Source organism: Myotis yumanensis, unplaced genomic scaffold (assembly GCF_028538775.1).
Source record: "Myotis yumanensis isolate MYYU_CA2020_CCGP unplaced genomic scaffold, mMyoYum1.0.hap1 SCAF_10, whole genome shotgun sequence".
In the NCBI taxonomy this organism is placed as follows: Eukaryota; Metazoa; Chordata; class Mammalia; order Chiroptera; family Vespertilionidae; genus Myotis; species Myotis yumanensis.
Genome location: NW_027223761.1, coordinates 40,447,112 through 40,472,635, shown reverse-complemented (window position 1 = coordinate 40,472,635; position 25,524 = coordinate 40,447,112). Strand labels below are relative to the sequence as shown.

The following is a 25,524-nucleotide window of genomic DNA, read 5'->3' as shown; positions in this document are numbered from 1 at the left end:
CCTCCTCATGACACCTCATCCCTAAGAGAACAAGATGAGGGTGATGTGTGTGACAGTCACAGCTCAGGTCAGCCTAGTTCTCCAGAGGATGAATTACTGTGAGAGCCAGGAGAACAGCTTCAGGAAAAAGAACTGAGATAGGATCAAGAAAGTAGTCACTGGCCCTTCTGAGCTAAGGAACAAAGTGTTGCTATTTCCCTGAGGTCCTTATGAAGGCCTCCCATTGGTCTATAGATTATCTCCTGTCCTGCTCCTCCCCTAAGAATTTAACTTTCATTTTCACTCTGTGCCTTTAAATCCCTTTTGTGGACATCAGGTCTCTGGTTTGGAGAGTGAATCCTGATCCTCAAATAGCTGAAAATCCAGAACAAGTGAATAGGCCTTTCTTCCCTGGAAGAATTGGGGTGAGTTTCACTCTCCTCTCTGAGCTGTGCCTGGGGGGTGCTAGTCTACCCAACACTGTTTCAGACCTTAGGGCAGGGAAATGCAGCCCTTCCCACCTCTGCCACTAGATTCTGGGACTCCAGGAGCACCCTGTGAGGGCTTCCTTAGCCCAATGGCTGGGGCAGAGCCTTGGTGGCTGGCTGAGGCCACTCCAGTAGAATCACAAAGGTGAGGCAGGGATGATAGCCCTGAGAAGGAATGGGCACCTGGTATTCCCCAGTCAGCTTTGGCCATTGGGGGCTATAGCATGGGGATAGGGCTGGTGCATCCAGGAGCTTTGTCCTGTCAGAGCAGCGGTTCTCATCCTGTGGGTGGCGACCCCTTTGGGGGACGAACGACCCTTTCACAGGGATCAGCCTAAATGTATTCTTCATATCAGATATTTACATTACGATTCATAACAGTAGCAAAATTACAGTTATGAAGTAGCAATGAAAATAATTTTATGGTTGGGGTTCACCACAACATGATGAACTGTATTAAAGGGTCGCAGCATTAGGAAGGTTGAGAACCACTGTGTTAAAGGGAGATGTGGGCCTGCTCTCCTAAGGTAGGGGGTGGAGCATCAGTGTTGCCCCAAACCCTGAGTCTCTGACTCAGGTGAGTCCAATAGGCTTCCACTCCTTCTCAGGAGAGGGATCTCCTTCACACATGGTCTAGGCCAGTGGTCGGCAAACTCATTATTAACAGAGCCAAATATCAACAGTACAATGATTGAAATTTCTTTTGAGAGCCAAATTTTTTAAACTTAAACTATATAGGTAGGTACATTGTTATTAACTTAATTAGGGTACTCCTAAGGCTTAGAAAGAGCCACACTCAAGGGGCCAAAGAGCCGCATGTGTCTCGCAAGCCTCAGTTTGCCAACCACAGGCTAGAGCAGTGATGGCGAATCTATGACACGCGTGTCAGAGGTGACACACGAACTCATTTTTTTGGTTGATTTTTCTTTGTTAAATGGCATTTAAATATATAAAATAAATGTCAAAAATATAAATCTTTGGAGAACCAAGATGGCAGCATAGGTAAACACTGGAGTTTGCTGCCTCGAACAACCACTTCAAAAATACAACTAAAAGACAGAACAGACATCATCCAGAACCACAGGAAGGCTGGCTGAGTGGAAATCCTACAAATAGAAGGAAAGAGAAAACCATACCGAGACTCAGAGGAGGCGCGGTGCAGAAGTAAAATACTAAGGTGCGGAGGTTGCATGCGGAGCGGGCTGGCGGCTGAGGGCACGGTTGTCATTTTCAATCGGGAGGGAGTCTCAGGCTCTGAGCTCCAGTTCCGGGCAAGTCTCTAGGGACCCAGACTCATATGGGAGAAGCGGGACTGTCTGGCATAGGTCGGAACTCGAGGGCAGCTTTCTCTCCGAGGGGCTTGCAGCGATTACAGGGACATTGAGAAGCAAACCTCTGAGGGCAGGACTCAGAGGAGCTATAACTGCTAGCCCGGCCCTGTTGATCCCTTGGGACAGGCCCCGCCCAAGCCCTGCAGGGAGGCTTTTGCTGAATAGCCACAGGCAAAGGCTAGATTAGCACCTCCCTAGAGATCCAGGAGCCAGTGTACCCAGAGGTCAGAGTGGGACCATCCAGTTTGCAGCTCTGTGGAACCATAAAAGACATACTCAGGGGGCAGACTCAGTGAGCACCAAAGCCCAAATGAAGCAAGTCTTGCCCCAGAGGGGTGTCTCCAGCACAGAAGTTCTCCCACTGCAGACACAGCTGATTCTCACAGCCAATTGGCCTGGAGTTCAATTCCTCCCAGTGATAACTACAACAATCAAGGCGTAACTATAACAAGACTGTGCACAAAGCCCACAAGGGGTGCACCAAGAGTGTCTACCTCAGGTAATTGGAACACTTAGCACAGAAAGGCACTCTATCAACACAGCGAAGCATAACAAATGCAGAGACAAAGAAACAGGACACAAATGACAGAAATGGAGGAAAGCAAAATGCTGGATATAGAGTTCAAAACCACACTTTTAAGGTCTTTAAAGAACTGTTTAGAAGCCGCCGATAAATTGAGTAAGGCCCTCGAAAAGACTGGTGAGACCGCCGATAAATGTAGTGAGATCCTCGAAAAGATTGGTAAGACTGCCGATAAATGTAGTGAGATCCTCAAGAAATCTAGTGGGACCCTCGATGTTGTGATAAAGGACCAACTAGAAATTAAGCATACACTGACTGAAATAAAGAATATTATATAGACTCCCAACAGTAGACCAGAGGAGCGCAAGAATCAAGTCAAAGATTTGAAATATGAAGAGGCAAAAAAAACACCCAACCAGAAAAGCAAAATGAAAAAAGAATCCAAAAATACGAAGATAGTGTAAGGAGCCTCTGGGACAGCTTCAAGAGTACCAACATCCGAATTATAGGGGTGCCAGAAGAAGAGAGAGAGCAAGATATTGAAAACATATTTGAAGAAATAATGACAGAAAACTTCCCCTACCTGGTGAAAGAAATAGACTTACAAGTCCAGGAAGCGCAGAGAACCCCAAACAAAAGGAATCCAAAGAGGACCACACCAAGACACATCATAATTAAAATGCCAAGAGCAAAAAACAAAGAGAGAATCCTAAAAGCAGCAAGAGAAAGAAAGTCAGTTACCTACAAGGGAGTACCCATACGACTGTCAGCTGATTTCTCAACAGAAACTTTGCAGGCCAGAAGAGAATGGCAAGAAATATTCAAAGTGATGAATGCCAAGAACCTACGACCAAGATTACTTTATCCAGCAAAGCTATCATTCAGAAGTGAAGGTCAGATAAAGAGCTTCACAGATAAGGAAAAGCTAAAGGAGTTCATCACCACCAAACCAGTATTATATGAAATGCTGAAAGGTATCCTTTAAGAAGAGGAGGAAGAAGAAAAAGGTAAAGATACAAACTATGAACAACAAATACACATCTATCAACAAGTGAATCTAAAAATCAAGTGAATAAATAATCTGATGAACAGTATGAACTGGTGATTGCAATAGAATCAGCGACATAGAAAGGGAATGGACTGACTATTCTTGGGGGGAAAGGGGTGTGGGGAGTGTGGGAAGAGATTGGACAATAATCGTGCACCTATGGATGAGGACAGTGGGTGGGGAGTGAGGGCTGAGGGTGGGGTGGGAACTGGGTGGAGGGGAGTTATGGTGGGAAAAAGAGGAACCAATGTAATAATCTGAACAATAAAGATTTAATTAAAAAAAATATATATAAATCTTTGTTTTACTATGGTTGCAAATATCAAAAAATTTCTATATGTGACACGGCACCAGAGTTAATTTAGGGTTTTTCAAAATGCTGACACACCGAGCTCAAAAGGTTCGCCATCACTGGCCTAGACTTCAGAAGTCCTCAAACTATGACCCCCGGGCCACATGCGGCCCGCCGAAAACATTTATCCGGCCCGCTGGGTGTTTTTGCCGCCGCTACCTATCCTGCTTAGCTGCCAACTCGTCCCGGGCCCGCAGTGCGCATGTGTGGACTGTCTGAGGGACAGTGAACTGGCCCCCTGTTTAAAAAGTTTCAGGACCTCTGCTAGACTCTAGGTACTTCTCAAACCTCTGCTTTTGCATGGGTTCTGGGAAAGTCCTATAAGACCATTAGGTCCTCTGCAGGAGCCCTTTGAGAGAGGAATCTCCTGTGCCCTACACCACCAAAGTGCTCCTGGGGATAATAAAAACTTTGTTGGTTTTTGAAGGCAGGCATTTTAATGTGACACGGCACCAGAGTTAATTTAGGGTTTTTCAAAATGCTGACACACCGAGCTCAAAAGGTTCGCCATCACTGGCCTAGGACTTTGGTGCAGGTTTGTGGGGAGCCTGATGTGGGTTACAAACCCCTAAGTCCTCAAGGATGGGCTTCACATGTGTGATATCCTTCCAGCGCAGACAACACTCCTGTTTCCATATCTATCTGCCTGCCTGCTGTGGAGCCCTGGTCATTGCTTAGGTAGCAGCGGGGTCAAACTCCATGTGTGAGGACTCAAGCTCCTCTGCACTTTCTTCGTCTGTGTCCTGTGGCAGCAGCTGCTTTGACCTTAGCTCCTTGTAGCCTCACCATAAAAATAAATTCTGCAGCCTCAAGGCAGAATGCATGCTGTGCTCCTCTCTCCTCTCCAGGCTTCTGGTGGGTTTCAGGATGGGTTGGATCTTGGATGAGATGCAAAATAACTGGAGGTTCCTACCCCAGGTTTGGATCATGCTGGAGACATAAAACAGGAGTAGATGTTAAATGATATCTACCTTGATATAATGTCTATTTCTGACCCTGCTGTTCATCAGAGCCTGATCTGGACCACAGTCTCTGCAGCCAGTGCTAACTGCATGTGGCCTCTGGGCTGTTTTCAGTATCTGGACCACTAGCTGGAATAGACTTTGGTTCTCCTTTGGTCTCATTCCTTATCAGGTTCCCTTCATGTATGATGAACATGGCACTAGTAGACAGTGTTAGTGGGTCTGAATTCATCTCCATGCAACCTTTATATTTTACTATTGCCTTATTTTACTAGTTGTGCTATGGCATAGCCTTTGATATTTCTTAGAGATTATTGAGGATATGTCAATAATTTTCAAATTGGATAATTTCTATTAATCTACTGTTAATTTTAGTTAGTCTTTATGTTGTGATTCCAAATATTTTATAAGTCAAACCTGGATTTGTTTTCTGACTGATTGTAGTTTTAGTATTTCAATTAAAAACAAAAACTATTTCTATTTGATTTCCAACAATTTGGTGATTATTATAAGTACTAGAGGCCTGATGCATGAAATCGTGCACGGGGGGGGGGGGGGAGGGGGGTGTCCCTCAACCCAGCCTACACCCTCTCGAATCTGGGATCCCTCTCACTATCCAGAACTGCTGGCTTCCAACCGCTCACCTGCCTGCCTGCCTGATTGCCCCTAACTGCTTCTGCCTGCCAGCCTAATCAACCCCTAACCACTCCCCTGCCAGCCTGATCGATGCCTAAATGTTCCCCTGCCGGCCCGATCACCACCAACTGCCCTCCCCTGCCAGCCTGGTCCCCCCCAACGGCCCTCCCATGCAGGCCTGGTCACCCCCAACTGCCCTGCCCTGTAGGCCCAGTTGCCCCAAACTGCCCTCCCCTGCAGGACATCTTGTGGAGGCTATCTTGTGGCTACATGGGGGTGGCCACGTTTGACCACATGGGGCAGCCATCTTGTGTGTTAGAGTGATGGTCAATTTGCATACTGGTCCTGACTAATTAGCATATCTGGGCTAATTAGCATGTCCCTCTCTTATGATTTGTGTTGGAGTGATGGTCAATTTCCATACTGATGGTGACTAATTAGCATATGCAGTCGTGACTGCCATGACAACAAGATCTTAAGACCAATGAAAAAAGTGAGTTAAAGAGGGGCATCTCTTCATTCATAAAGACATAGCTGCACCCAGGCTGACACAGTCAAATCTCTCTGTCTGTCTCTTTCTCTCTCTCTCTCCCCTCCCCGCCTCTCTTTACCTGACTTGCTCGTACTGAATTAAGCATGACTTTGTGCATTTTCACCTCTACAACATTCTCTCTGTACCCTTAACTGCCCTGAGTCATTTTTAGGCACACATGTTTTGAAACTGCAATGTTCACAAGAGTCATTATCATTATCATTATCACATTTCACCTGTGCCATTTACATCATTTACATGTTTTAGAATTGTTTCATGCTTTATTAATCAGGGGTCTCCTGAGAAAAAGAGACAATATAGATATATCCTTTGTATATGTGAAAGAGACTGATTATCAGGAATTGGCTCATGTAATTATAGAGTTTAAATAGTTCCTGACCCTGCCTTTTACAAACCAGACATTCAGGAAAGCTGGTGGTGCAATTTAGATCAAGTTCAACAGCTTGAGAACCAGAGTAGTCAATGGTGTAAGTTCTAGTCCAAGGGCAGGAGAAAACCTATATCCCCACTTAAGTAGGTAGGCAGGAAGCAAAAGGAACACCTTTCTTTCTCCCTTCTTCTGCCTCTTTGTTCTGCTTAGACCCTTAATCTAGTTTATTGTGACCAAAGATCTAAATGCTAATCTCATCTGGAAACAGCACCCTCACAGACACACCCAGAAATACTGTTTAATCTGGGAAATCAGTGGACAATCACGCTGACTCATAAAACTATTCCTCACAATTACTTTCCTGTTTCATTTCTATTCTGTTAAAACTATAAAGATTATATGTTAAATGGTATTAGAAAACATTGCCCAAAAATGACACTTCATGTAGTTTGATCTGTGCAGTCCATTTAGGAAAAGTGACATCTTGCCCTTATTGAATCCAGGTTCTGAAAGCCAGCATCACGGTGCTACCATCTGTGATCCCCCCCCTGGCTGACCACCTGAGGTAACTTCAGATTGGGGCAGCCGTTCGCTCTCACAGGACGGCCAGGACACAAGTTGGCCAGGTTCACTTAGCTTAGCTGGTAGGGACAGGACAGGGGAGAGCTGCCAGGATCACTGCCTCAAGTGGGCCTTCAGGGAGGGTCCTCCCTGTGGTGAAGGAGGTATTTCATTCCCTCCTCATGACACCTCATCCCTAAGGGAACAAGATGAGGGTGACATGTGTGACAGTCACAGCTCAGGTCAGCCTAGTTCTCCAGAGGATGAATTACTGTGAGAGCCATGAGAACAGCTTCAGGGAGCAGAACTGAGATAGGATTAAGAATGTAGTCACTTGCCCCTCTGGACTAAGGCACAAAGGTCTGGTATTTCCCTGAGGTCTTTGTGAAGGCCTCTCATTGGTCCATAGCTTTTCTCCTTTCCTGCCTCTCCCCTAAGAATTTAATTTTCATTTTCACTCTGCTCCTCCTGTAGCTGGTTTGGAGAGTGAATTGTCACCACTTCTGCCCTCAGGCTGAGACTACAGAACAACAGCATAGGCCTTTTTCCTGAAAAATTGGAGGTGAATTTTGCTCTGCTCTCTGCACCTTGCCTGAGGGGTGCTAGTGTGCCAACAACCATGTCTTCCATTATTTCAGACCTCTGAACAGGAAAACGCAGCCCCTCCGACCCCCACAACCAGAGCCTGGGGCTCAATGGGCTCCTCTGTGAGGGCTGCCCTGGCCCAATAGCTGGGGCTGGGGCTTGGTGGCTGGCAGAGGCCAATCCAGTAGAGTCAGGGAGGTGGAGCAGGGGTGATGCCCCTGGGAGGGGGTTGGGGCCGAACATTCTGCAGTCAGCTCTGTGGGCGGGGCTGCAGCAGGGGAATGGGGCTGCACACCCGGGAGCACTGACTGGTTAGACTGCAGTGATGGCGAAACTTTTGAGCTCGGCATGTCAGCATTTTGAAAAACCCTAACTTAACTCTGGTGCCGTGTCACATATAGAAATTTTTTGATATTTACAACCATAGTAAAACAAAGATTTATATTTTTGATATTTATTTTATATATTTAAATGTCATTTAAAAAAGAAAAACCAACCAAAAAACTGAGTGCACATGTCACCTCTGACACGCGTGTCATAGGTTCGCCATCACTGGGTTAGAGAGAGGTGCAACCCTGCTCTCATAGGTAGAAGGTGGAGCACCAATGTCGCCTCTACCCCAAGGTCTTAGCCTCAGGTGAGAACCCAACAGTCTTCCACTCCTCCTGCAGGAGAGGAATTTCCTTCTCACATGTTATAGACCAGTGGTAGGCAAACTTATTAGTCAATAGAGCCAAATATCAACAGTACAACGACTGAAATTTCTTTTGAGAGCCAAATCTTTTAAACTTAAACTGTACAGGTAGGTACATTGTTATTAATTTAATTAGGGTATTCCTAAGCTGGGTTTTGCTAAAAACATCCTCAATCTGATTGAGGTACATTCACTGAGGTCGACCCCTTCCAACTCTCCCATCCACACTGGTCTTGTATACTTGTTTCGTCTATCTCCTTTCGTTCATCCTCTCTATATGTCCAAACCATCTCAACATACCTTTCTCAATCCTCAACACTACATCTTCTTTCACTCCACAATGTTCCCTAAAATTAACTTAATAAACTTTACTTAAAGTTTTAATTCAACATTGCACTGTACGTGTGCGCCCACACGTGGTATTTTGTGGAAGAGCCACACTCAAGAGTCCAAAGAGCCGCATGTGGCTCGAGAGCCGCGGTTTGCCGACCACTGGTATAGACACTTCTCAAATCTCTGCTTTTGCGCGTGTCATGGAGCAACTCCTATAAGACTTTTAAGCCCTGTCCACCTGCCCTTTAAAAGAGAAATCTCTTGTACCCTACACCTCTAGGGTTATTCTGGGCACAAGCCTTATTGGTTTTTGAAGGCAGAGACTCTGTGGGTTCAGGTTTCTGGTGCAGGTCCACAAGGATCCTGATGTGGGACACAAACCCCTAAGTCCTCAAGGATGGGCTTCACATTTGTGATATCCTTCCAGCGCAGACACCACTCATGTTCCCATATCTATCTGCCTGCCTGCTGTGGAGCCGTGGTTACTGCTTAGGTAGCGGTGGGTCAAACTCCATGTGTGAGGACTCAAGCTCCTCTGCACTTTCTTTTTTTAATATATTTTATTGATTTTTTTTTTTTGCAGAAAGGAAGGGAGAGAGAGAGAGCGAGTCAGAAACATCAATGAGAGAGAAACATTGATCAGCTGCCTCCTGCACACCCCCCATTGGGGATACGCCCACAACCAAGGTACATGACCTTTACCGGAATCGAACCTGCGACCTATCAGTCCACAGGCCGACCCTCTATCCACTGAGCCAAACCAGTTAGGACTGCACTTTCTTCTGTGTCCTGTGGCAGCAGTTGCTTTGACCTCTGCTCCTTATAGCCCTACCATAAAAATAAATTCTTAGCCCCAAAGCAGAATGCATGCTGTGCTCCTCCCTCCTCTACAAGCTCCTGGTGTGTCTCAAGATTGGTTGGATCTTGGATAAGATTCAAAATAATTGGAGGCTCCTACTCCAAGTTTGGATCATGCTGGAGTCATAAACAAAGGATAAATATTAAACAATATCTACCCTGATACAATCTCTATCCCTGATCCTGTAACCAGGGGTAACTACCATATGGCCTCTGGGCTGTTTTCAGTATCTGGGCTGTTTAGCTGGAATATGCCAGGGTTCTTGTTCTGGCATCGAGAAGGGTTCAGCAATCTAGAGAAGGGCTGTGTGTAACTTAATAAAGAGCCCAGAGATGAAGCATAATTTTGAAAGGCATTATAGGGAGTCAGAGGAGCCTAACCAAAGAAACTAAGATCTCCTCATCTCAGGACTCCTTGCTTTTTGTTAATACAATTTGTCCTAAGGTGAGGCAGAGATATACACATCAAAGGGTAGGGTGTCTGTATACACAAGCATTGTCAGAATGGGGGAATTTGCCTACGGCTGTTCAAGTGTTTGGACAGTAGGAGGCAATAACATGTAGATTAAGATGCCCCCAGCTGTCTGGCAGCAAACAATCATCCCTTTTCAGGTTGGGGAAATGCTCTCAGCCATCCCCAACAGGTGACAACATATATGACTCAGCCCTTGTTGAGTTCCCAAGTTCCATCAACCTTTTGATGAAACTCTTGCAATTATGACATGCTGGAATTGGCTTCCAGCAGAATACACTTCTGTTCTTTTTCAGCCTCATTCCTTATCATGTTCCCTTCATGTATGATGACCATGGCACTAGTAGACAGTACTAGTGGGTCTAAATTCATTTCCATGGAGCCTTTATAATTTTTCCCTTCAGAGAGCAGAGTAAAGGGAAAATTTAACTGATACTTCAGGTCTTTCTTTTACCATCAAACTTTGGCAACCATCAAGACGTGAATATCTACTGAGACCTTTTAATTCTTTATTGCTTCATAGTCCCATTTACTTGAAGTTTCTGAGAGAGCTCCTGATCCCAGACTGTAGCCACGGGCCTTACCGAGTCCAGGTGGGAGAATGAGCATCACTATGTTTCCACTCCGTGATACCCTCTGGTGACTTAAGAAACATTCAAACCTGTGAGGAAGTTTTGTGTGTTTATTTAGGCCAAACTGTCCACAGTGGCTGGAAGCAGATTCTCAATGGATTGACATAATGCTCCAGAGAATGGCAGTTTTGCACCTTGTATTATACATTAGAATCAAAAGAGAAGATGTAAGTGTGTTACATGAAATCCATTGGTGATAGATTGGGGAGGCTGAGGCAGCAGAAAACAAAGAGGGGAGGGGATGGAACCTCTGGGATTGGAAAAAAGTAAAATGATAGACACATTCTTCTTTTACTTACATGGGTGAAGGATAGTTCACATTCAACAATTAACTCAATAATACTGAGGGTACTTGTGGTCTCCATACTGTGGTGCATGTGCTTGGAGGGGTCCAGAAAAAAAGAAAAATTACCTGGACATTCCAACCATATGTTAACATAGATGCAAAAGGACAATAGACAAGCTCAGTTAAAGTCAAGATTGACTCTGTCACGGAAAATACCAGCCTAGAACATGACTACCCACCAAAAGTGTCATGCTCTTTTAGTTTAAAAACTTAATTTCAGACCATCCTCTGTGGTTACTGTTATGCCCAGATTTCAAGATCCCCATTAGACCACACCAGGGAGCCAGCCGAGTCTGATGCAAAAGCAGAGAGTCTTTTATTCGAACTAGTTCGGCTCCCCGACCACACTCACCGATGCAACGGTAAGCCAAGTGGCAGAGAGAGAGAACTCTGTGTGGAGAGAGGTTTTATAGGGGGGTTGGAGTAAGGGGAGGAGAAAGGACTGTGGGCCCTGCCGATTGGCCAGGCGCAAGTCGGTGTCTTGTTCCTGGGTGTGGCTAGCAGAGGCTTAGACTTCCGGGAAGAAGCTCCTTGCCAAGCACATGGCTACCCCAAAATGGAGGACACAGGGTAAGATGGAGGGCTTAGTCCTTGCCCTTTCAGTTACTTTAGGTCTCTGAATTTGCAAGGCTACCACACAGGCCTTTCCTGAGCTAGTCAGGTTAGCATGTGGTCCTTTTGTCCACACCTCTTTGACTGACCACCAGCATCATTTCCAATTTGGATGGTCATTACCATCTTGTGACCTGTGAGATATAAGCTGTCAGGGTCACTTAGCTGAGCTGAGGATACAGGACAGGAGGCAGGGCATGCTGACATTGGCTGCCTTAGCAAAGCTATTAGTGGTGGTCTTCACAGTGCTATGGAAGGTACTTTATTTCTGTTATCTTAGACTTTTAAGAAGCCAGACTTAGTAGATGTGTGAGAAACCACTGAAGTTTATATAAGCCTAGAGCTACAGAGTGCAAATTACAGTGTGAAAGCCCATAGGCATAGCATCCATGGGCCATAAAGATACATGGGTGGTTATAAAAGTCACAATCCCCTTATGAAAAATGAAACCTAAGCATATTAACTGGCATTTGAGGTCTATATAAAATCCTTCTAAATCCAAATGCACTTTCCACATCAAGCTAATTTTCTGATCAACAATCTGGCCTTGTAAGGAGGCTTATCTTCCACTTTATTATGGCCTCATGAGTTTTCCAGACAACAAAAACAAAAACTTATTAGAAGACTTATCCAATATTACCTTTCTAGGAAGAAAGAACCCAGGCCTGATGTTAACCTTTTGTTCTCCATAATCTAATCTAACTTCCAATCCTTTCCTCTTATCTCATCCTATGTCTCACTCATCACCTGCTTTCCATGTCCTTCATCTTCTTGTCCTGAAAGCTATCATCATCTCTCCCCTGGGCAACTGTATGTGCATTTTCCCAATCCCCCACTGGATCCATCAACTACTCCACAGCCCAACACTGGTGATTACTTTTGCTTTTGGCAAAGTTTTCCTAAATGTTACATCATTCACTAAGTGCCATAGGTCACTGCAGGATTATGTGATGTCAAAGGCCTAGCAGTTTTCTCACATGAGCCACACTGGCATTTTCCATCTCAGACAATGTGGTGCATCTTCAATGAAAGGGTCATTTTCTTTACCTAATAATTTTTTTTTTCTCTCCCATATGCCTTATTTCTTTCATCTTCCTCAGGTTTCAATTCAACCCTTAGGTATTTAAGTCTGAATTGCTAGAAAACCCTTTATCTGCCCCAATAATTTGATTTCCCAACAACATGCACATCTCTCTAGTAATGTTTTTCACATCAGCTTGTATATATATATATAAATATATATATATATATATATATATATATATATATATGATTTAATTACTGTTACTTTACAGGTGAATGTCAGAATGGTTTAAACTGTCTGTTTAGACTCATTTCTGTGTTTATGGGTATTAGTTTAGTTGTTAGCATGTAATTCATAGTGATGAAAATTAGTTGAATGATCTTGCCTAATATTTTGTGATTTATTTTGCAAGACTGATATTTACTTCACCTGTGTTTCTATTTTTTCAGATATGTGACTTATGTGATCCTATGAATATCTTTATGTTATCTCCCTCCCCATCATCAATATGCATACACACCATTAGGCTCCTGTCAATGTCCTTGGCATGAAATTTTACTATTTATCCAACAAGACTCCCCAGAACCTCCTAAGTTACCTATTTTGTCTTTAATTAACCCTGTAAGGTAGGAAGGGGGACCCTGAATACATTAGGATCATTGCAACTCTGTATTGAAAATAAACGGCCTTTGTGAGTCACTCACTAACTTTATGTACACATCTGACAAAGGGTTTGCTCTTGCCATTTACACAAACACATTGTCACATTATCTATATATATAAAAGCCTAATATGCAAAGTGTCCCCTTGGGAATTTGACCAGGACACTGGGAGTTTGATCACTCGCTATGATGAGTGATGACCACCAGAGGGTGGCATGGAACAAAGGAAGGCCCTGGCCAGAAGCTGGAAGGCCCCAATTGGCCCTGATCACTGGCCAGGCCTAGAGACCCTACCTATGTCCAAATTTTGTGCACCGGACCTCTAGTGTCATAATAATGAGAGAAATTTTTTCAAACATACAGCAAATGATGGCTATGGTTATACTATACATAAGCAGTCAGAGGAGGTCTTTCTGATAAAGGAACATGGAAGATATTGTTAACTGAAGGATGATAATGAGCCCTACTGACACCAGGGCAGCATTACCTGAAGCGCAGGTATAAAAGCCCTACCCAAAAGTGGTTTGGAGATGTGTTTGGCATAGGAAATATTAAGCAAGAGAGATGCTGGGTCACACAAACATCTTTTCATTGTAAAAAAGGCCTCAGGTCATCCTTTGAGTTGGTAAAAGTAAAGGGCAATAACAGCCATTGCACAGATGAAAATGAAATTTGTCATGTCAGATTAAATAAAAGTATTTAAAATTCTTAGGTGCCTGGCTTGAATTCCTCAATGGTTTCAGTGTTGGCTGGTGCATGGAACAGTCAAGGACACTTACCAGGGTTGCAGGTTTGATCACCACCCAGATATGGGTACCTGTGGCAGACAACCAATTTATGTGTCTCTCTCACATTCATCTCTCTCTCTCTCTCTCTCTCTCTCTCTCTCTCTCTCTCTTCCCCTACCTCCCTTCTACTCTATCTAAAAATCAATGGCAAAAATATCCTCGAGTGAGGATTAACAAAAAAATTAAAATTAAAATTTATAATAATAAATGCATAATATGTTAATTAGACTGGACAGCCAAACGACCTTACGGATGTCATTCTGGACATTTTTTCTGGACAAAGCCGCACAGTTGGGGCCGAGGCAGAGGCAGTTAGGGTTAATCAGGCAGGCAGTCGAGCAGTTAGGGGTGATCAGGCAGGGAGGCGAGTGGTTAGGGGTGATCAGGCAGGCAGATTGGTTAGGGGCAATCAGGCAGGCAGGTAGAGTGGTTAGGGGTGATCAGGCAGGAAAGCGAGCAGTTAGGAGAGATCAAGCAGGAATGCAGAGTGGTTAGGGGCAATCAGGAAGGCAGGTGAGCAGTTAGGGTCATCAGGCAGGCAGAGTGGTTAGGGGTGATCAGGCAGGCAGCTGAGTGGTTAGGGGCAATCAGGCAGGCAAGCAGGTGAGCAGTTAGGAGTCAGAGGTCCCAGATGTGAGAGGGATGTCCGACTGCCAGTTTAGGCCCGATCCTGCATTTGGCAGTTAGACATCCCCCGAGTGGTCCCAGATTGCGGGAGGGTGCAGGCCAGGCTGAGGGACCCTTCCTCCCCCCCATGCAAAGATTTCATGTACCAAGCCTCTAATATTGTTATAAATGGCTTTTTTTACCTGGTCTCCATGCTCCTTTCCTTGTCTCTCCACCTTTTCTTTTTATCATTTTTTATATATATTTTTAATCATTTTATATCTTGCCCCATCCTTCATTTCTACACAATTAGTAACATTTATTCCTACCATTCTTACTCTGCCCCCCGTTAATCTTTCCAATCAGGCAGAGATCAGTGGGCAACAGAAGCCTCAGATCAGGAGAGATAGGAGCAGGGGAGCAGCTGCGATGGCTTCAGGAATCCTGGTGAACTTAAAGGAGGAGGTGACCTGCCCCATCTGCCTGGAGCTCCTAACAGAACCCATGAGCCTGGACTGTGGGCACACATTTTGCCAAGCCTGCATCACTGCAAACAACAGGGGGTCCATGATTGGCCAGGAGAGCAGCTGCCCTGTGTGCAGGATCAGTTACCAGCCTGAGAACATGCGTCCCAATCGACATGTGGCAAACATTGTGGAGGCACTTAGGGAGGTCAAGTTGAGCCCACAGGAGGAGCAAAAGAGAGATCTCTGTGTGCACCATGGAGAGAAACTCCTGCTCTTCTGCCAGGAGGATGAGAAGATCATTTGCTGGCTGTGCGAGCGGTCTCCAGAGCACCGTGGTCACCACACATTCCTCATGGAGGAGATTGCCCAGGAGTACAAGGTAATAGACTGGGATGGAGGAAAGACAGGGCAGGAAATAGCACTTGATGGGAAACCTCAACTTTTGTATTTGACTGTAATTATCTTGCCACCACAGTCCTGAGGCCTGAGATCACTTTTCTTCCTATGTTCACCTTCCAAGGCCTGAAGGACATTTCTATACATTCCACACAATTACAAATGATGAGCAGACTGTAAAGGAGAAGTAGATATTTTCAGACCTTGTGCTAATAGGTAGAGGTTTGGTGCACAAGCAAAGCTGTTATCATCCCTTTAGACATGAGGGGTAACTGGGCAGCTGGGTGGATGGAGGCCTAAGTTCTTTCCTTACTACAGGATCAAGTGTTTTCTTCTAGGCAAAGAGAACCAGTCTTCTCTTGACATGGTAATGTTGACTTCTATCATCTGAGTCTTAAAGAACACATAACCACTTCACATTTCCTTCAAATCGCAGATTCTAATGGTCATTTTAGTTTCTTTAGAGATGAACCTGATTTCTTCCCATTAAATCTCTCTTCTAATGAGGCAAGAGCCCATAGCTCAACCCTGAAGTGATTCCTCTCCCATAGGAAAAGCTCCAGGCAGCTCTGGACAGGCTGAGGGCAGAGCAGCAGAAAGCTGAAAAATTGGATGATGACCTTGAAGAAGAGAGAACTTACAGGATGGTAGGAGGAGACTCTTCCTGGTAATTAACCAAGAATCTGGGCATGACTTTGGGTTTTAGTCACAAGGATCCCCTTCCTTCTTCTTTTCTGACAATTAATATGTCCAGAGTCATTGATCAGCCATTCTTTATCCTTTCCCTGGTAGGGATAGGGCTGGAAATAAGCATGTCACAAAATAGTACCCCTCTGCTTCTATTTCTATTCCCTCTAAGAATACCTAAATTGAATACTTTCTTTTCTGGCTCCCAGTCTGCCTGATAGCCTGAGTCCCTGTCTTTTTTCTCATTCCTGAAGGATCAAATAGAAAACGAGTTGAAAAGTGTCCAGGATTATTTTAAACAACTGAGAGGTATCCTGGCCAGGGAGCAGCAAAAGGAGCTGCAAAGGCTGGAGAAGGAGGCGGCAGAGAATCTCGATGACCTGGCTCAGGCTGAGAGTGAGCTGGCCCAGCAGAGGAAGTTGTTGAGAGATCTCATCTCAGATCTGGAGCATCAGTTGCAGGGGTCAGCAGTAGAGGTGCTGCAGGTAAGACTTAGAAATAAGCCCCAGCATCTGAACTTAAGGAAAATTAAGACTAAGTTTCCTTCTCTGCTGTGGCTGTGTTGTTTGTGGTGTTGACACTGAGATTCCATTGGTCTTGCAGTGACCCTTCCCTGCATCTGTTTCAGAGGTTATTGAAATTGTTGAATGCATGAACAACAAGAAAAAATCTGGTTCCTATTAATGTATCAATTAAAGTACAAAATTGACTGTGAAGAGAAGATTCATTGTATTCCGCAGGCCCCTGTGTCTGTGATCTAGCCTAGAACTTTATTCAGGTATCTCTTCATGGCCCAAGAGTTGTTGTTTTTTTGTTTCTAGAATAAGTTGAAATTTTTCTGTTCCTTCTGAATTTGCTAAATAAACAAGTGTGAAGGTTTGGTATTATTTATTTTTTAATTATTCAGTAGATTTACCAGTGAAACCATTTAACTCTGGGCACTTATGTTAATGGAGAAGTTTAAAGTATTTTTTTACTTGTATGAGGTTTTCTCAGATATGGCAGGCGCACTGGAGCTGGGGTCTCCTCTCTGTGTCCCGCACGGAAGGGGAGAGGTGAACCGGTTCGTGCAAGTAGGAGGCGTTTTCAGGATTAAAGAATAATGAAAGACAGACATAAAATAGATTAAAAGCTTGGGCTGGTTGTGGTGTCTGCCCTCTGACTCGAGAGACAAGCAGAGAGATCCTGTCCTCTGGAGGGACAGGCACAGAGAGAGAGAGAGCCAGCTCAGAAGCTGTTTATTATATACTTGAATTACAGGAAGTTACATCACATCTAGGTGGGCCTTTGACATCGTGAGATCCATCTCCTTAACACTGGGCGGGAGAGTCAGACTGAATGGTGTTCAGTCGTTGACTGGTCCTGCCTTCAGGGCGTGTATTTGCCCTCACACTGAATTTCAGCTGACATAAATCAAGCCACGTGTATTCTAAAGGCCCTTAACACTCAGATTTTTTATATTTCTAGAGTCAGTTCTTGATAATGTACATCTTTGTAGAAATTTGTCCATTCTGAGTTGTCAGTTTCATAAACATAAAATTAGTCATTATAATTTATTAGAATGTTTTTCATTTGTACAATACTAACAGTAATGGCTCCTCTTTAATTTCTGATTTTGTGATTATTTTTGGTCAAGTTAGTTATCATTGGTCAAGGTCATTGACATTTTTTGGTTTGTTTTTAAATATATTTTTATTGATTTTAAAGAAGAAGGCAGAAGGAGAGAGAGAGAGAAACATCAATGATAAGAGAGAATCATTGATTGGCTGCCTTCTGGGGATGCAGCCTGCAACCAGGGCATGGAATCGAACCCAGGACCCTTCAGTCCACAGGATAATGCTCTATCTAGTGAGCCAAACCAGCGTGGGTTCATTGATGTTTTTTAAGAATAAATTTTACTATGTTATTTATTTATTTATTTATTTATTTATTTATTATTTTTAACCTTTTTATATCAAAGGTTTCTGCTCTCACTTATATAGTTTCCTTTGAGTGTGTATATGTAAATGTGCATTCATACATGAGAGTGTGCATGTGTTTGTGTGTGCATTGTATTTAATTTGTTCTTTTTCTAGTTTCTTAAAGTGAAAAATTGTTGTTTTATTTTGTTAATCCTCACCTTAAGTTATTTCTTCCATCGATTTTGAGAAAGAGTAAAAAGGAGGGAGGGAGAAAGAGAGAGAGAGAGAGAGAAACATCATGTGAGTGAGGCACATTCATTGGTTGCCTCTGGCACACACCCCAAAGGAGGCCAGAGATCAAATCTGCAAACAGGTACATGCCCTTCACCAGAAATTGAACGTGGTAGTCTTTGGTCCTGGGGCTGACACTCTCACCACTCAGCATACCAGCCAAGGCTTAAATTAGGAATTTTGACCACTAACTTGAGAGTCTTTCCTCTTATAGTTTTTAATGTTATAAATGCATTGTTTTAGCTATATTCCATACTTTTGGATTATTTACTGATTTGTTTGTTTTTTATTGATTTTGGAGAGAAAGGGAGAGGGAGAGAGAGATAGAAACATCAATGATGAGAGGCAATCATTGATTGGCTGACTCTAGCATGCCCACTAATGGAGATGGAGCCTGCCACCCTGGTGTGTGCCCTGACTGGGAATTGAACCGCCTCCTGGTTCATAGGTCAGCCCTCAAGTACTGAGCCCCACCTGCTGGGTCTTGTTATTTTGAATCAATTTAACTTTTTTTCAAATTTTCTTTGTTATTTTTATCTTAACCCTTGAAATATTTGAAATGGTGCTATTTAATGTATAAACACTCGGTGATTTTTTTACTTTTCTTTTCTTCGGTATATTTTAAATTTAATTTCTTTCTAATCAGAAAGCATATATTTTATTATTTCAATCTTTTAGATGTATTCACACTGCTTAGTTGACTAAAATATTATTTGAAAATAATGTGAAGTGTGCATTGATTGGATAAAAGGCTCTTTAGTTGTCAGGTGGAGCTGGCTGATAATATTGGTCATGTCTTCTACATCATGATGATTTTCTTATTTACATTTTTGCTTTTTATTTTCTCCTTTTCTTAAGTATCTTTAATCTTTCTTATAATACTGATTTGGTGGTGATTATTGCCTTGAGCTTTTTCTTATCAGGCTAGCTCTTTATGTCTCCTTCAATTCTAAATAAGAACCTTGCTGGGTAGAATAATCTAGGTTGTAAGTCTTTGTGTTTCATCACTTTGAATATTTCATGCCACTTCCTTCTGGCCTGCAAAGTTTCAGTTGAACAATTAGTTGGGATTCTTATGGAGCCCCCTTATAGGTAACTAACTGCTTTTTTTTAAAAAAAATCATTTTTAAGATTTTTTTCTTTGTATTTTTCAGTTCTCACAGGGTATTTTTTATGCTTTCTATCTCCTTTTTATGTTTCTTCTGTCTTTGTTGAAGTTCTCAGTCAGGTAATCTATTCTTTCCCTATGTTCATTGAGCATCCTTATAACCAGTGTTTAGAATTCTGCATTTGGTAGATTGCTTGCCTCCATTTTGTTTAGTGATTTTTCTGAAATTTTGTCCTGATCTTTCATCTGGGACATGTTTCTTTCTCTCCTCATTCGGCTGCCTTCCTATGTTTATCTCTATGTGTTTGGTATATCTGCCACATCTCCCAACCTTGGCAGAGTGGCCTTAGGTAGCAGGCTTCCCCTGGGGCCCAGTGGTGCAGTTTCTGTGTTCATCTGAACCAGGTTCTCTAGGGGTGTCTAATGTTTGGGTTGTGGGTATTTTCTTGTTGTTGTTGAGCCTTGATTGCCGTTGGCACATCAGTGTGTGGTATTGCCTCTCAGGCTGATTTGGGGTCCCATTTCATAATGTACACCTGTGGGTGTGGTACCAGCCAGTTTCATTTTTCCCTCCTACCAGCCTTGTGGTGACATTTTTAAAAAATGTGTTTTTACTTATTTTAGAGTGAAAGAAAGGGAGAAGGAGAGATCTATGGTGATAAATAAGATTAGATGACTAAAAATAGTTAACAATATGTAATGAACTATCTTGTGAGGCCCTGAAATGCAGTAAATATTATAGTGTTCAGAATAGTGACCAAGTGGCTATTGGTAACATGGACAAAGGTGTATAAAAGAGGAGGAAATTTCTTTGTTTAAAAGTAAGTTACATAGCAAATATCCTAAGTTACTGGTTTCTGTGGCTTCTTTACTAAGCATTATAACAACCTGCATTTAAAAGACAAAACTGAGTAATATTAAAGGCTTGGAAATAAATTATAAATATATGTGTTTGAATTTTAGGCTGTGAATAAGATCAATTATAGATAGTGGGTGAAAAAATAAGAGACATTTGAGAAATGCCTCCGTTAATACACTTGTTTGCTTGTACACTGAGCAGAAGCCATGTGAATTTTTGAGGAAACTATCACTACTCATCTTTGTTTCTACAAATTATGGCAAAATGCCTGACAAGTAATAGTAGAACATTTGTGTTGAATAAATGAACAAACCATGAAATATTGAAATCATCTCATGAGGAGTCTTATGAACATGGGAATATATCAGGGGCCTCATATTTTTCTCATAAATATGTCTCATCTCCAGGTACTAGAAGCTCAAGCTGTGCTGCCACAATGGTCAAAGCTGTTTCTATATTTTAGAAAAACACACAACTATACATGAATATTCTGAAATGATTGACCTGGGTCTTCTCTTTACCTTTTTGCTCTCACATTGGACCATCTCTATTCCCTCTAGATCAGAGGGGTGGGGTGGGGAGATGTGTTGAAGCTTTGTTAGTAAAAAGAGCTTATTACTTCATGACTTAGAGTTTCTCTTTCCTCCCTAGGATGTGAAAGGCACTGTGAAAAGGTATGTGTGGAAGACCTTGGTCTTATTGTGTTGTAAAAAGAGGTTTAAAGCCGTTAAAGTTATCTAGTGGTTAATTAGAATAAAATATTGCTCAGGGCAGAAACATTTAGATGTAGTTTTATCTTAAATTTCCGTTCACACATGGTTTGTTCATTCTATATCTATTGAGAATGAACCAGCTTTTATATAGGCCATTTATTTGGGAGGCATTGCAGAGTATGGATTAGTAACAATTAAACATCAGATGTTTCAGTATCAGACACACCTGACTTCATAAATTCTATGCACTTAGTATGCCTGTATCTAACTCAGATTTCCACATTTCATAGGTGGTGTATTGATTGTGGGAATGTCATGTCTTCTTTATATCCCAAGCACCCAGAATTTGAGACAACGCCTTTATATTTAAATGTCTTCTCTGGGAATAGAAGATATGGTTCTCTTTATTTTCCAAAAGCCAACTTGAATATCAAAGAATATTTTGACCCTGGGAAAAACAATTGATCATCCTATAACATATTTTAAGGTCAGAATGGAAGGACATCATCTTTGTATCTAAATTTGAACACCTACTTGGCTGCACTAATCTCTTCCAAGCACATGAAATTCAGAAGACTATTAGTATCATATTTATAATATCTTCTTTTCCAAGTGTTATAATTTTTCCCAGAAGACTGAAATCGCAGATGTAGTTCTGGAGGTCTCCCTACTGAACAGTGAAATTTAAAGGTCTTGGTTCTTCCCAGACAGTATTCCCACACTTGATATATCTCAAACATAAGGAACCACATTCTGCATCCTCACATTCTTGTCATATTGCTGGGAATCTACATCCATGTCATGACTTTTCCTTCAAGGTAGCAAATTTTGCATTTTAAAGAAATTCACTATGGCACATAATTTCATATGACTTTTACAAGTTAGAAAGGGAGAGGATAGTTATCACTGTGAAAGGAATAAACTACTTCTGAGAGGTCAGTGCCTTTCCAAGGACAGACAGCAGTCAATTAGGAAAGTGGTTTGAGCACATTTCTTCTTGTGTCAAGGTCAGAAGTCTACTCTCTCCTTTCTCAGGGGTCCATGAATGGGGGCTCAAGTACTCCTTTGGGGTGAGTAGATAAAATCAATGGTTTTAGAGAGACAAAAATTCAGAGGTGTGTGGATCTATTTTGTTGTCTCTAGGAGTAAGACCTTCACTCTGAAGAAGCCAAAAACTCTCTCCAGGAAGCTAAGGAAAGTGTTTCAAGCTCCTGACCTGAGAGGGATACTGGAAACGTTTAATGGTGAGGAATGCTAGAGCAATGGGTAGCTGTGAGATTTTTGTTATAGTTGAGGTTAAAGTTTTAGGTTTAGGAAGAAGGAGATTATGCTGATGACATATTCAATGGGGAGTGGTCAGCTGTCTTTTTCACCTCTCATTCTTCCATGTACTACTATACATAGACCCCAGTCTTTCTCTGATTTGGAGAGAAATTAGATGTTAATGTAGAATCTTTCGCCTATACTTAATGTTATGGATTTTTTTCTAATTTCAGAACTGGCAGAAGCGCGACGCTATTGGGGTAAGGAGAAATCACAATATCATGAAGCCACCTTGTCCTCATCTTTTAGTATTTGGCATTTTCTACTAGGTCTCATGTATAAATCCATATTTTCCCTCCCACCACACACATACATATTATATTTCTGCGGTGTGTACTGATCTTGAAGAACCAAATCAAATTATTCCCATTTCCCACTCATTTTATTCTCAACACCTCTCTGACAATGTCACAAATACATCATATTCCTCACCAACCCTATAATTTTTCTACAGTACACGTGACCCTGGATCCTCCCACGGATAAATCAGATATTATCGTTTCTGCGGATCGGAGACAAGTGAAGTCTGCCTTTTATTTGAGAACACATTATTTGTATCAGAAAGACAATGATGAGGATGATGGTGTCCTGGGGTCACCTCCTATCACATCAGGAAAACATTACTGGGAGGTGGATGTGTCAGATAAATATGCCTGGGTTTTGGGGGTATATGGTGAAAAATGTCTGGACTCCAATATGATGGATTTTGTAAAACAAGATAAAAAACATCAGCATGTTTGGTCTCAATATCAACCTAAATATGGCTACTGTGTTATAGGGCTGGAGAACCATTCTGAATATAAGGCTTTTGTGGATATTGCCTCCTCTGACCCCACGACCTTAAACCTGTACCTGAGCGTTCCTCCTCGTCGTGTTGGGGTTTTCCTAGACTATGATGCTGGCACTGTCTCATTTTTTAACATCACTAACCATGGGTTTCTCATCTATAAATTCTCTTCATGTTCCTTTTCTCAGAAAATGTTTCCGTATTTCAATCCTATGAAATGCACTGCCCCCATGACACTGTGTTCTCCAGGTTCTTAAACATCTTACCACTTCTCTGGAGTGCCTCTTGCCTTGGTGCATCTAATGAGTTGAGGTCACCTGCTCCATTCTCACCATACTTTCTGTTTTCTTTTTTTCAATTTGAACACCCTTCATTCATCAATAGGGTGTATAATTTGCCTCTTGTCATGTTTTCCACAAAATCTTATTTGCATTCATAGATGATACTAATTCTTGAGTTTTATCATCTCAATGAAAATGACTAATGCCTCATAAAAAATTAAAAAAAAGACATGTATGGAGGTAACATCTCTACCAAATTCTACAATCCCATGTCCTCTGCCCCTGACTGAGAAGATGAAGGAAAGCTTTTCAATAACTTTTATTGAAGATCTTGTATAGAAGTCATTCACTACAGAATAAATTCTCAGAGGTCTTTCTGTTTATCCATGATGTTTGTTATTCATCAAGGAGTGAAGAAGAAAATATTAAATATCGGATTTTAATTGATTTCTTAGAGAGAGAGGAAGGGAGAGGTAGAGAGAGATAGAAATAGTGATGAGAGAGAAACATCAAAGGGCTGCCTCCTGCATGTCGCCTACTGGGGATTGAGCCTGCATGCAGGAAATGTGCCCTGACTGGGACTTGCATCAGCTACTTCTTGGTGCATGGGTTGATGTTCAACGACTGAGCAACATCAGCCAGGCAATAAGAAAATATCATAAACTAGTGGCCTAGTGCATGAGATTCATGCACTGGGGAGGGAGGTCGCTCAGCCCAGCCTGCGCCCTCTCGCAGTCAGAGACCCCTCGGGTATGTCAATCTGCTGGCTAAGCTGGCAGTCAGACATCCCTCTTGCAGCCCAGGGCTCTCACAGTCCAGAACCCCTCACTCCTTCCCACCTGCCTGCAGTGGAGTTGGGAGAGGCTCCCACTGCCTCTGCGCTATCCAGCTGTGAGCCCGACTTCTGGCTGAGTGGCACCCCCCTGTGGGAGCTCACTGACCACCAGGGGGCAGCTCCTGCTTTGAGCGTCTGCCCCTTGGTGGTCAGTGCTCATCATAGCAACTGGTTATTCTGCTGTTCAGTCAATTTGCATATTACACTTTTATTATATAGGATAATATGTATTATTAGTGTAAGTTCTATGACCTCATTAATGAGTTCATGTCCTATTTCTCCCAATATGCACAGTGAATTTTGAATAAAAGACCTGAATGTCGATTAATTTTCTTCAAATAATCCTGGAAATAAAACCATACCATAGTTAGTATCACTGTGAGAAGAAAAATGTCATTAAGTATATAACATGTAAGTGTCTCAACTGAATAATATTTCTCCACTAAATACTGAGAAATCTAAGTTGTGTCAGTGTCTCATGAAACAGGTTTTGCTTTCAGGGGCACAAGGGTAGTTTTTACCAAAGTCTCATGTTTCAGATCCCAGATATCTCTGCCAGTGTTAGACAAGCGTGTGTGTGTGTGTGTATGTGTGTGTGTGTGTGACTGAAAATTTTATTATAAGTCTGGTGTTACTGCATATTATCCATGATCAAATAATCTAAATTGTACACAATACAGTTTCACATTTGTAAAATAATATGAAATTTACCTGATGCATTATTGTGAAAATTATACCACAAGATATTTTCAATAGCTTCTGTCATGGCTAGCACATAATTAGTCATCATGTATGGTGTTGATTCATTTTTATTTGCCTCTCACTGTGACTGAAATAAATGATTTTAAGAATACATATTAGTTTTCTTTCAACTTTACTATTCTTGTTTTGATTTAAGAAATAAAAATAACTTGATGAAAGAATTGTGAAATCTCATGAACAAAATAATCTGATGAACAAAATGGAACCAGAAACAAAGAACAGACTGGGCAGTATCTGAGGGGAGGTGGGTGGGGGTGACTGGATAAAGAAGGTAAGGGTGTTAGCTAAAGAACACATATGCATACCCCATGGACATGGACAATAGACTTGTGAAGGCCAAGGGACAATGTCAACATTAAAAATTTTTAATGAAAAAGTTATTATTCACAAAATGATGTAAGTGTAAGAAGTACAATTGTGGGATTTCTTAACAGTGTTTTGTTACCCATTTCAGCCTTACTTTTTCAGTGAGGTGCAAGTTTGCAGGAACAAGAGAAAAGCCAGTTCTCCTCCAAAGAGATAGCAGGGGCAAGATTTCTGCAATGGATATTCCCACCATTCCCTTGTCTTTTGGAATTTTTATTCCCAAATCTGTCCCCAAAGAAGTAAAAGTTAAAATTAATTAATTAATTAATTAATTAACTGAATGGGCCCTCTTATCAATTATTTTCTGCTCTCATCGCTGCATGGTCACAGGGA

At 42.2% G+C, this 25,524-nt stretch overlaps 1 protein-coding gene across 2 annotated transcripts; it reads left to right on the top strand.

Annotated features, from left to right (window-relative positions):
- Positions 1–360: 360 nt before the first annotated feature.
- LOC139017269 (tripartite motif-containing protein 5-like) lies at positions 361–23,260 on the top strand. Of its 2 annotated transcripts, XM_070425439.1 has the most exons (8): positions 361–404; positions 14,782–15,261; positions 15,830–15,925; positions 16,220–16,450; positions 20,776–20,798; positions 21,981–22,081; positions 22,334–22,360; positions 22,615–23,260. In XM_070425439.1, exons 2-8 carry the CDS (start codon positions 14,845–14,847, stop codon positions 23,202–23,204), a joined length of 1,485 nt encoding a protein of 494 aa, XP_070281540.1. In that variant the 5' UTR covers positions 361–404; positions 14,782–14,844; the 3' UTR covers positions 23,205–23,260. The 2 variants fall into 2 exon arrangements, with proteins under 2 accessions (XP_070281540.1, XP_070281541.1); XM_070425440.1 differs by lacking the exons at positions 361–404; positions 20,776–20,798; positions 22,334–22,360; positions 22,615–23,260 and having other exon boundaries at positions 14,835–15,261; positions 21,981–21,986.
- The last annotated feature ends 2,264 nt before the right edge of the window (positions 23,261–25,524 follow it).